The sequence below is a fragment of the Chelonia mydas genome, chromosome 6 (assembly GCF_015237465.2).
Source record: "Chelonia mydas isolate rCheMyd1 chromosome 6, rCheMyd1.pri.v2, whole genome shotgun sequence".
Classification (NCBI taxonomy): domain Eukaryota; kingdom Metazoa; phylum Chordata; order Testudines; family Cheloniidae; genus Chelonia; species Chelonia mydas.
Window position 1 is genome coordinate 8,892,950 of NC_051246.2, and position 12,617 is coordinate 8,905,566.

The window sequence follows — 12,617 nt, forward strand, 5'->3', positions numbered from 1 at the left end:
GGGAATCCGGGACAAATGCTGTCCTGGAGTCAGTCAGCCCGGGACCAGGACTTGAACTCTGTATTTCGGGACAGTTTACCTAGGGGAATGCAGAAGAGAGATATAGTTGTCACAGGGGATGTCTGGCTTTTTAATGCTTACTGCAAATTGCTTGGTGGTCTGCAGGCCTTGAAGCAACGAATTCATTGCAGAGAATGCCCTCTTTCTATTTAATAAAAAGGGGGGTTACTTTGCAAACTGTGCCTTGCATCGCCCCGATGATCATGCAGCCAAACCCCTGAGCTTCACAGGAAGCATGACCTTGGGCTGGGCCAGGCCTTTGTGGGGCTCCGCCCTTGAGGGGAATTCCAGACTTCAGCCTGTCTGTTTACAAGCAGGCTCAAAGATCAACTCAAGGCACCACTTTCTGAAAACAGCTCGACTCCTGAAAATGCTGCTTCAGTCAGCAAGGAACATGAAACTTAAAACTGTCTTTCACTTTCTCTTTCTCGGGGCGGGGGGGGAGTAGTGATCGATCTATCTAGTGTAGACGCGATAAATCGATCCCTGATCGCTCTGCCTTCGACTCGGGAACTCCACCACGGCGAGAGGCGGAAGCGGAGTCGACGGGGGAGCAGCCGTCGTTGATCCCGCGCCGCGAGGACGCAAAGTACGTGATTCCAAGTCGATCTAAGATACGTCGACTTCAGCTACGCTATTCTCATAGCTGAAGTTGCGTATCTTAGATCGATCCCCCCCAGTGTAGACCAGGCCTTTGACTCTCAGCTTTCCTCCCTACATATTTCACCAGCTGGTGCTGCATCAAGAAGAAAACAGTTGTAGTAATCAAGCCCAGTTGCCTGTAGCCATGTTGCAAGCAGTTTGAAATGACCTTTTAATCCCTAGTCCACAAAACCATGCAGCCAAAACTCCTTGGAAACCAATAGGGTTTTTGCCTGAATAGGGTATTATGTTATTGACATAAACTATGACCGTATAGATCATTGTTGCAACCGCTGTTATACAATATTTGCAGCAAATATTGTACGAAGTGTGAGAAGAAGAAAAGGCTGACCCAGAGGCGGATTTGAGTAGATGGGCTTCTTTATTGCGGTACTTGTTCCCCTGGACCCAATTGTCCAGTAAGCGCTGGATTAGTTACAACATTCTCTTTTTATTTACATTAGGATGTAAATCCCTACATTTATTACAACACCCCCAAAACTCTTACGGAGTAATATGAATGCCCACACAATGAATATTGATAACCTTATACTGAATATAATTATCCCTGCCCCTGATTACTATTTACCTCATTGGCATATTCTACCGATAAGTTTTATTTTGAAGATACGCTCCTTTGCTATAATTGCAGTCATGAACTCCTTGGATCAGCAGTTTGCAGGGAAGGGAGGAAGGGGCCATGACCCCAAACTTGCCTGTGCAGCTGGGAATGAAAGGGAGAGGGAGATACACGTTACCCAAAAAGGCATCCTTTAGCTCCCAACATTCCTCAGGCAGCTGCAACATTCTCAAACCCTTAAGAAGGAGAAGGGAGGTAATCCTAAATCTATCAGACACAGAAAGATGCCTGCACTTTATCTATCAAGTGCAGAAGCAGTGCTTGCCCATGCCTTTACTCCCTAATGCAGGGGTCGGCAATCTATGGCACGCGAGCCGATTTTTAATGACACGTTGCTGCCTGCCGGGTCCCAGCCGCCGGCTCCGCTCAGCCCGCTGCCGAACCCAGGCCGGGACCCCGGCAGGCAGCAGCGTGCCATTAAAAATCCTGCTTGCCCCGGCCTGCTCTTCTCCACCCCGTCTCCCCCCACCTCACGGGGCAGGGTGAAGAAGCTTGGTCCTGCCGGCTGCTGCTGCAGGGAAGGCAAGGTCCCCCCTCCCCTGCCTCTTTTCTGAGCGTGCTGGGTTCCTGCCCCTCCTCCTCCCCCTCCCAGCATATCCCCTCCAGCCCCCTGCCGTGAGCCGCTCAGGGCAGGGGGCTGGGAGCACCCCCACGACCCTAGACCACACCCCAGCCCTCTGCCCTGACCCCTACACCCCCCCCCACACCTCAGCCCTCACCCCTGAACCCCCTCACATACACCCAGCCCTCTGCCCTGACCCCTGCACCCCACACGACCCCAGCCTTGACTCCAGCACCCCCTCACATACCCAGTCCCCCCACAACCCCAGCCCTGACTCCTGCACCCTCCCCACACATACCCAGCCCTCTGCCCTGACTCCTGTACCCCTCTCACATACCCAGCCCCCCACACCCCATGCCCTGACTCTTGCACCCCCCTCACATGCTCCCAGCCCTCTGCCCTGACTCCTGCACCCTCCTCACACACCCCCAGCCCTGACTCCTGCACCCCCCAAACCCCATGGCCTGACTCTTGCACCCCCCCCCCCACATTCCCATCCCCACCCTGAGCACCAAATGGGAGCTGCCCAGGTAAGCGCTCCACACCCAAACCTCCTGCCCCAACCCTGAGCCCCCTCCCTCATTCTAGCTCCTGGCCAGACCCTGCACCCCAACCCCCAGCCTGCTCCTTCACCCCCAGCCCTGTGCTCAGTGCACTCCCACCCTCAGCTCAGTGCAGAGAGAGAGGAAGCGAATGGGCTAGAACCAGGGAGAAGGTAGGTACCCCCTCTATGTGGGCAGAGCCGGGATCCCAGACCGGCAACAGGCTGAGCAGCAGCGGGCTGAGCCGCTCTGTCCACTGCCAGTCTGGGGTCCTGGCCGTAGGTCCCACTCAGCCCGCTGCTGGTCTGGGGTCCTGGCCGCAGGCCCCGCCCAGCCTGCTGCCGGCCTCGGTGAATGGCCCAGGTTGGCAGCGGGCTGGCGAAGTAAGATCAGCATTTTAATTTAATTTTAAATGAAGCTTCTTAAACATTTTGAAAACCTTGTTTACTTTACATATGACAATAGTTTAGTTATATAATATAGAGACTTATAGAGAGAGACCTTCTAAAAAACGTTAAAATGTATGACTGGCACGCAAAACCTTAAATGAAAGTGAATAAATGAAGACTCAGCACACCACTGCTGAAAGGTTGCCGACCCCTGCACTAGACTATAGTAACAGACAGAAAGCATCTGGTTACCTCATTAACCCCTAACAAGATATAGGTAAACACAGACAAATGCAATCACTATCTTCTTCTAATTCTCTAACAATACAAGTCTACATCTGAAATTTCTAGTCCATCTAACAGGGCTTTGTTAGCTTTATATATTTTTCTAAGATGTCTTTAAAGGTTGAATTTGGGTCATTTAGGGTGCTAGTCACTTAACCCATTTGTAGCTCACGAAAGCTTATGCTCTAATAAATTTGTTAGTCTCTAAGGTGCCACAAGTCCTCCTCTTCTTTTTACGGATACAGACTAACATGGTTTCTACTCTTAACCCGTTCTGGCTCAGTGTCACGACCACTAGCAACAAACCTTGAGTGGGCTGTAGCAGAGGGACAAAGGGGGAGAGTGATGTGTTTAAGGGATCTTTGTTCAACAGACTTTCAAGCAGGAAACTATGTGGAAGACTACTGCCTAGAATATCATGGGGGTGGGTGTTCTACTCGTTATTTGTATGGATATATTGCTGGTTTATTGTTGCTATGTTCTTTTTCCTTAATAAATATTTCCTTGCTTCAGACACAGACTCAGTGCTTGAGAGGGGGAAAATATCAGCTGCTAAGGTATTCAGTTTTCCCCCCAGGTTTCTGGGTGGGGGCTCATGCCAGTGGTGTTGGCTAATTTTAAGAGGAAACCCCAGACATTTGAACCTGGCCCTCCTTTTCGCTGCCAACAACACCTGGCAGCAAGGCTACAGAGCTCTTGAGTGAAATATCTTTTCTAGAAACTTGTTGTGACAAGATGTTCATGCTTTCCACCTACTCCATTATCAAACCATGTTTTCCAGAGAACATGTCACACAGGAAGTAAGTCTGCTTTTAAAAAGTATATTTAATGTGGTGGCTTTTCTGGCAAACGGCGTGCGGTACGTCTGGTCCAACCGAGTTGGCAACCCTAGGCCTGGGAGGAGTAAGTGGTCTTCAGTAACAACAAAAAAACTCTCAAGTCCGAGTAGAGGGGTTATTTTACCTCTCTATTTGGCACGGGTGGAATACCGTGTCCTGTTCTGGTGCACACAATTCAAGAAAGATGTTGATCAATTGAAGAGGGTTCAGGGAAAAGCCAAGAGAATGATTAAAGGATTAGAAAACAGGCTTTGTAGTGAGAGACTCAGGGCTGCCGGTGGGGGGGGTAAGTGGGGGGACGGCAATTTAAAAGGGCCCAGGGCCACCACTGCTGCTACCACAGCAATGGCAGAGGCCAGAGCCCTGGGCCCTTTAAAATCGCTGCTGGGGCCCTGGGCAGCGTGGTCCAGGCAGTGCTGAAGGGCCTCAGCCCTGCCCCTTCCAACTGAGGCCCTGCCCCTTCCAGGGGCCCAGAGCCACACACACACACACACACCCCTTGCCCAGGGGCCCAGCAAGTCGGTCAGCTGCCCTGGAGAGACTCAATGAGCTCAATTTATTTAGCTTAATAAAGAGCAGGTTAAGGGATGACTTGATCATAGTCTATAAGGACCTGCATGGGGAAGAAATATTTGACAGTGAGCTCCTCAGTCTCGCAGAGAAAGGTCTGACATGATCCAATGTCTGAAAGCTGAAGCTAGACAAATCCAGACTGGAAATAAGGTGTAATATTTTTAACAGTGAGGGAACTAAACTTTGGGACAATTTACTAAGGGTCGTGGTGAATTCTCCATCACTGACAATTTTTAAATCATGATTGGATATTTTTCTTACAGATCTGCTCTGGGAAATGTTTTGGGGAAGTTCTCTGGGTTGTGATAATATGGTCAGACTAGATGATCACAGTGGTCCCTCCTGGCCTTGGAATCTATGAAAAACTTCACACAATTTTCTCCTCTATGGGCAACTCATGGGCTCAAATGGAAGAGGTGACTAAGTCCTCTGAAATTTACTTGAGCTTTTTTTCTTTTTGCTGTCTGGTTTCTGCTGAGGATCAGCTGCCCTAGGAGTAAAAAATACGACAAGTTTTAAAATGTTATTTTAATTTAACTGATGTTGTTATGTAGCAAGGAAAAGCAGTATTAGGACATGCCAACTACCGCGAATCAGCATAGAAATAGAACATGTATTGTACTCACCTCATCAGTTCAGCACACCCTGTTACTGGGGAAAGCCTCCCCCACATGCTTGAATCTTGAAAGAGAATAATGAAAATACATTAGGAAAAATAACAGCAATCTTGCATCAGTCATCACAAGGCACGGGATTCCCCATCCCTTAAACCTTTCACTTCACCTTCAGTGGCTTCCTGGCTCCTACTCCTTCCACCCCATTTTCTGATGGATCCTACCTATGATGTGAGACATGTAAGGAAGGATCTGTTCCCTCAGATCCTTTCAACACTGAGGCCCAGCTCTGGATTTGAAGTATGAGGGAAGGAAGAAAAGAAAAAGACAAGTGACAGAGTTGGTGCATTTGGACAGCAGGGGGCAGAATAAGAGTTTTCATTGTTAAACACAATTACTGGGAGGTGAGGGAAATCATTCCAGGGAATATCACTGGGACCTTCTGCAGCCAACAGAGCTGTCACCATCCTTGGTCTCTGCATTTCAGCTGCAGAGCTGCAGCAGCCATGGGGCAGGAGGGGCTCTGTCTAGCCTCTACTGCCACTGTTACTCCACCCCCCCTCCCCGTCACAACCGGCCACCTGAAGTGCCCCTGGTAACTCAGTCTCTTCTTCACTTGACTCCCATGCCTGCCTGACTGTACAACCCTCTACAGCTTATCAGCCTCCATGACCACTTAGTAAGTCATCTCACCAGGCACCTGGTCTCCTCTGTTCCTTCTGCCAGTATTCTTCTCAATTTTCTTTGCTTCTGTCATAAAAATAAAGGGAAGGGTAACAACCTTTATGTATGCAATAACATAAAATCCCTCCTGGCCAGATGTACTGAATCACTTTACCTGTAAGGGGTTAAGAAGCTCAAATAACCTGGTTGGAACCTGACCAAAAGGACCAATAAGGAAAGAAGATACTTTTAAATCTGGGGGCGGGGGAGGTTTTGTTCATGCTCTTTTTGTTTGTTCCCTCTCTGGATGGAGAGAGAGACCAGGCAGGTAAAACATAGCATACCTGAAATGATAGCATACCTGAAATGATCCATCTAAGATTACAAAAATTGTAAATAAGGGCAAGAAAATGCGTTAGATTATCTTTTGTTTTAGCTTGTGAATTTTCCCTATGCTAAGAAGTAATTTCATTCCTGTTTTGTAACTTTGAAGCTGAGCCTAGAGGGGAATCCTCTGTGTTTTAAATCTTTTTATTTACCCTGTAAAGTTACCTTCCATCCTGATTTTGCAGGTGTGATTCTCTTACTTTTTTTTATAAATAAAATTCTTCTTTTAAGAACCTGATTGATTTTCAGTGTCCTAAAAACCAAGGGGTTTGGTCTGTGTTCACATTGTAACCAATTGGTTAGTATATTATTCTCAAGCCTCCCCAGGAAAGGTGATGAAGGGTCTTGGGGGAATATTTTTGGAGAATAGGGACTCCAAGTGACCCTTTTCCTAAATTTTTGTTTAAATCACTTGGTGGTGGCAGCAAATACCATCCAAGGTCAAGGAAAGGATTTGTGCCTTGGGGAAGTTTATAACCTAAGCTTGTGGAATATAAGATTAGGGAGTCTTTCATGCGGGTCCCCACATCTGTACCCCAGAGTTCAGAGTGGGGAGGGAACCCTGACAGCTTCTCTTTCACTTAAACTCACTGTGGTCTGTGCTTCTTCCTCACTGACCCCATTCTACCCCTCACATTTCAGTATCAGCTCCTTCTCTTCTTCCCCTCCTCTTTGATCACTCACTCATTCATTTTACCTCACCCCTTCTTTCTCCCTCACCTAAGAGACTAGTTACACCAGTGGCATTTCCATCTAGTGGCTAGTGCTACTGTTACTACCAGCTAAATGCTTAAGCTTGAGTGGTAGATGCCCAGGCTTCTAGGGCTGATGCTCTTGGTGTTCAAACCCATAACGGGAAAGACTATTAAAGTGGTGCCCCAAAAGTGCAGGTTGAACTGCCGTGTATCTCAGATGCTTGTGATGAATTTCCCTGACAGGGTAAGTGTGTAACACACTTGTGGTTGCTGTCTCCCGCTGAAGTGACTGGTCTACACAGAGGAAAATACCTTATTACTACTATAGAAGAGGGAATTAACTCCTCTAGCTAAGATGTCTATGCCTTTAGTGCTGTAGATCCAGAGTACAAACCCCAATTACAACCCATGAGGGGCACTGTTATGCACATGCATTCCCCTGCTTATCCTAATATGCTCACAAAGTCGCTCCCCCAGAGACATTCCTCAAGGGCTGTTAGGTCACCTGCTAAGCAGCCAGAAGAGGAGCCATTTGTTGAGCAAAAAGGAACTGAAAGGAGCCCCAGGACCCACAGATTGTTGCACCGGTAGCTGCTGGGAGGGTGAAGGAGAGGACTTCATGCTCTGAGCACCTGCAATCTCAGCTGGAGAAGCAACTTTCTGCAAGAGCCCAGGGCAACAGCACCAAGGCAAAGGAAGCTGTCCTGACTAGGGTGCTGCCAAGCCCAGCTCCAGCACAGGCCTCAGACAGCTGGTCTTGCATCCATCCCTAGGGACAGCCCTGACTTGGGTGGGCTTTGGTCAGCATCTTAGACAATAAGAAACAATTTATTTTACTTAGGATAGATGTTTTGTGTTAGGATATAGATATAGATATTCAGGCCTGTCTGCAAAGTCCTATACTTTAAGAATGTAGGTATAAAAGAAAGAATTAAAATCACTGTCTGCCGGTGTAAGGGCCTTCTCTCACTGGGACAGTCTGAGGCCCTGTTCTTAGGCTAAGGCCTTTGGCTAAGCAGCAGAGGCAGCCTTATGCTGGGAAGCGACCGGTCACATCCTCACATTCCAAACCCGGCTCCACCAAAGTTCAGGGCCAGGTCTCTCCCCCGGCCCCGCCTGCCGCCCCCATGCGCCTCCCCCAGAGCGTCCCCCACAGCCCCACCTGCCGCCCCTGGGCAAGTTAAAAGGTCCCGGGGCCCCCGCCGCCACCACCGGCAAGGCAACAGGACTAAGGCGGCTTCTTGCTCCCCCGCTCCGCTTACGGAAGCGGCCGGCACATCCCTGCGGGCCCTGGGTGCGGGGGAGGGGGAGTGAGCGTCTCCGCGCACTGCCCCCACCCAGAGTGCCGACTCTGCCGACTGCGGCCAATGGGAGCTGCGGGGGCAGTGCCTGCAGGCAGTGGCACACGGAGACGCCTCCAGCCCCTGCCGAGGAGCTGCTGCCAGAGGGGGGTGCCAGTTCCTTCTGGGAGCCGCCTGAGGCAAGTGTTAGGATATAGATATTCAGGCCTTGTAGGTAAAGGCCTGTACTGCTAAGAATTTAGATGTATTCTTATCCCTTGGCTAGTTACTTGAGGTATGAAAGAAAGAATCAAAATCACTGTCTGCCAGTGTAAGGTCCTTCTATTACTGTGACAGTCTGAGGCCCTGTTCTTAGGCTAAGGCCTTTGGCTAAGCAGCAGAGGCAGCCATAAGCTGGGAAGCGACCGGTCACATCCTCACATTCCAAACTAGTCACACTGAAATAAGGTGCTATTGGGCTGTTAGGAATACAATCCTGTCCTGAATAGTGCCTATTCGCCTCCAGAGAAAGGGAAGTGCCTAGAAGATGTAAAAGGAAACTTAGTTTGATAGCATCCTGTCTGGCAAGAACTCACTTATCAATAGCTGGGATGTGAAATCCTCATTTCTGTGTTGTTCTACCACTGTAGTCCCCATTTCCCTATTGTTAATCTCTGTCTGGTTCTGTGATTGTTCCTGTCTGCTGTATAATTAATTTTGCTGGGTGTAAACTAATTAAGGTGGTGGGATATAATTGGTTACATAATCATGTTACAATATGTTAGGATTGGTTAGTTAAATTTCAGGAAAATGATTGGTTAAGGTATAGCTAAGCAGAACTCAAGTTTTACTATATAGTCAATTTACTATGCAGTCAATCAGGAAGTAAAGGGGGAAATGGGAACAGGGAATGGGGGTGGGGGAATTGGAATTATGTTTCGCTAAGTGGGGAATGGGAACAGGGACACAGGCAAGGTTCTGTGGTGTCAGAGCTGGGAAGGGGGACACTAAGTAAGGAAATTGGAATCATGCTTGCTGGAAGTTCACCCCAATAAACATTGAATTGTTTGCACCTTCGGACTTCGGATATTGTTGCTGTCTGTTCATGCGAGAAGGACCAGGGAAGTAAGTGGGTGAAGGAATAAACCCTCTAACATTTTGCCTGGTCCAGGAGCTGGACATAGCCTCTGCAGAAGCAGGATTGCTAGGCAGAGACGGGCTCCACCTAACGAAGAGATGGAAGAGCATCTTCGCAAGCAGGCTGGCTAACCTAGTGAAGAGGGCTTTAATCTAGGGTCACTGGGGAAGGAGACCAAAGCCCTGAGGTAAGTGGGGAAGTGGGATACCAGGAGGAAGCAAGAGCAGGAGAGCGCAAGAGGGGAGGACTCCTGCCTCATACTGAGAAAGCAGGACAATCAGTGAGTTATCTTAAGTGCCTATACACAAATGCAAGAAGCCTGGGAAACAAGCAGGGAGAACTGGAAGTCCTGGCACAGTCAAGGAATTATGATGTGATTGGAATGACAGAGACTTGGTGGGGTAGCTCACATGACTGGAGTACTGTCATGGATGGATATAAACTGTTCAGGAAGGACAGGCAGGGCAGAAGAGGTGGGGGAGTTGCATTGTATGTAAGAGAGCAGTATGACTGCTCAGAGCTCCAGTATGAAACTGCAGAAAAACCTGAGAGTCTCTGGATTAAGTTTAGAAGTGTGAGCAACAAAGGTGATGTCGTGGTGGGCATCTGCTGTAGACCACCAGACCAGGGGGATGAGGTGGATGAGGCTTTCTTCAGGCAACTAAAAGAAGTTACTAGATCATAGGCCCTGGTTCTCATGGGGGACTTCAATCACCCCGATATCTGCTGGGAGAGCAATACAGCAGTGCACAGACAATCCAGGAAGTTTTTGGAAAGTGTAGGGGAGAATTTCCTGGTGCAAGTGCTGGAGGAACCAACTAGGGGCAGAGCTCTTCTTGACCTGCTGCTCACAAACAGGGAAGAATTAGTAGGGGAAGCAAAAGTGGATGGGAACTTAGGAGGCAATGACCATGAGATGGTCAAGTTCAGGATCCTGACAAAAGGAAGAAAGGAGAGCAGCAGAATACGGACCCTGGACTTCAAAAAAGCAGACTTTGACTCCCTCAGGAAACTGATGGGCAGGATCCTCTGGGAGAATAACATGAGGGGGAAAGGAGTCCAGGAGAGCTGGCTGTATTTTAAAGAAGCCTTACTGAGGTTGCAGGAACAAACCATCCCGATGTGTAGAAAGAATAGTAAATATGGCAGGCGACCAGCTTAGCTTAACAGTGAAATCTTTGCTGATCTTAAACACAAAAAAGAAGCTTACAAGAAGTGGAAACTTGGACAAATGACCAGGGAGGAGTATAAAAATATTGCTCAGGCATGCAGGAGTGAAATCAGGAAGGCCAAATCACAACTGGAGTTGCAGCTAGCAAGGGATAGTGAGGTAACAAGAAGGGTTTCTACAGGTATGTTAGCAACAAGAAGAAGGTCAGGGAAAGTTTGGGCCCATTACTGAAGCGGGGAGGAAACCTAGTGACAGAGGATGTGGAAAAAGCTAATGTACTCAATGCTTTCTTTGCCTCTGTCTTCACGAACAAGGTCAGCTCCCAGACTACTAAAGCTGGGCGAGCACAAGTCCATGGGGCCAGATGCACTGCATCCGAGGGTGCTAAATGAGTTAGCGGATGTGATTGAGGAGCCATTGGCCATTATCTTTGAAAACTCATGGCGATCGGGGGAAGTCCCAGATGACTGGAAAAAGGCTAATGTAGTGGCCATCTTTCAAAAAGGGAAGGAGGAGGATCCTGGGAACTACAGGCCAGTCAGCCTCACCTCAGTCCCTGGAAAAATCATGGAGCAGGTCCTCAAGGAATCAATTCTGAAGCACTTAGAGGAGAGGAAAGTGATCATGGATTCACCAAGGGCAAGTCATGCCTGACTAATCTAATTGCCTTCTACCACGAGATAACTGTCTCTGTGGATGAGGGGAAAGCAGTGGACGTGTTGTTCCTTGACTTTAGCAAAGCTTTTGACACGGTCTCCCACAGCATTCTTGCCAGCAAGTTAAAGTAGTATGGGCTGGATGAATGGACTATAAGGTGGATAGAAAGCTGGGTAGATTATTGGGCTCAATGGGTAGTGATCAATGGCTCCATGTCTAGTTGGCAGCTGGTATTGAGCGGCGTGCCCCAAGGATCGGTCCTGGGGCCAGTTTTGTTCAATATCTTCATTAATGATCTGGAGGATGGCGTGGATTGCACCCTCAGCAAGTTTGCAGATGACAGTAAACTGGGAGGAGTGGTAGATACGCTGGAGGGTAGGGATAGGATACAGAGGTACCTAGACAAATTAGAGGATTGGGCTAAAAGAAATCTGATGAGGTTCAACAAGGACAAGTGCAGAGTCCTGCACTTAGGACGAAAGAATCCCATGCACTGCAACAGACTAGGGACCAAGTGGCTAGGCAGCAGTTCTGAGGAAAAGGACCTAGGGGTATAGTGGACGAGAAGCTGGATATGAGTCAACAGTGTGCCCTTGTTGCCAAGAAGGCTAACAGCATTTTGGGCTGTATAAGTAGGAGCATTGCCAGCTGATTGAGGGACGTGATTATTCCCCTCTATTCAGCATTGGTGAGGCTTCATCTGAAGTACTGTGTCCAGTTTTGGGCCCCACACTACAAGAAGGATGTAGAAAAATTGGAAAGAGTCCAGCGGAGGGCAACAAAAACGATTAGGGGGCTGAAGCACATAACTTATGAGGAGATGCTGAGGGAACTAGAATTATTTAGTCTGCAGAAGAGAAGAATGAGGGGGGATTTGATAGCTGCTTTCAACTATCTGAAAGGGGGTTCCAAAGAGGATGGATCTAGACTGTTCTCAGTGGTAGCAGATGACAGAACAAGGAGTAATGGTCTCAAGTTGCAGTGGGGGAGGTTTAGGTTGGATATTAGGAAAAACTTTTTCACTAGGGGGGTGGTGAAGCACTGGAATGGGTTACCTAGGGAGGTAATGGAATCTCCTTCTTTTGAGGTTTTTAAGGTCAGGCTTGACAAAGCCCTGGCTGGGATGATTTAGTTGGGGATTAGTCCTGCTTTGAGCAGGGGGTTGGACTAGATGACCTCCTGAGGTCCCTTCCAACCCTGATATTCTATGATTCTTTATAAACACAGTGAGTAGCGTAAGGATGAAAGGGAAAGCTCCAGTGGCTTGGTGCTGCTGGTGAAGAGAAGGCAGCTCACTCCAAACTGACTGGGGTAGCAACCCACATGGAACGTGACGGGAGGAGCGTGGGTCGCAGGAGGGAAGTGTTTAGAAGAGGCTACAAACAGTCAGTCTGGATGCATGTGGCTAGAATAATAAGCTGCAAGAACTGGAGTCAGGAAGCTGAAGGGAAATTTAGCAAGGTACAGCATACCTGACATA

At 48.5% G+C, this 12,617-nt stretch overlaps 1 protein-coding gene across 15 annotated transcripts in view; it reads right to left on the reverse strand.

Moving 5' to 3' along the window:
- Window positions 1–1,065: 1,065 nt before the first annotated feature.
- The window catches only part of LOC114022685, a 118,889-nt gene continuing 107,337 nt past the window's right edge, over window positions 1,066–12,617 (reverse strand). For 6 of the 15 annotated variants that reach the window (XM_043548982.1, XM_043548976.1, XM_043548980.1 and 3 more), the window contains 4 exons: window positions 5,840–5,896; window positions 5,159–5,213; window positions 4,973–5,022; window positions 1,066–1,426 (listed from right to left, as the gene is read on the reverse strand). In XM_043548982.1, the coding sequence (XP_043404917.1) occupies window positions 1,371–1,426; window positions 4,973–5,022; window positions 5,159–5,213; window positions 5,840–5,896 (218 nt within the window). In that variant the 3' untranslated portion in view covers window positions 1,066–1,370. Of the gene's footprint in view, window positions 1,427–4,793; window positions 5,023–5,158; window positions 5,214–5,839; window positions 5,897–12,617 lie in introns of those variants that run through there. The other 9 variants (XM_043548975.1, XM_043548983.1, XM_043548977.1 and 6 more) reach the window with 7 other exon arrangements.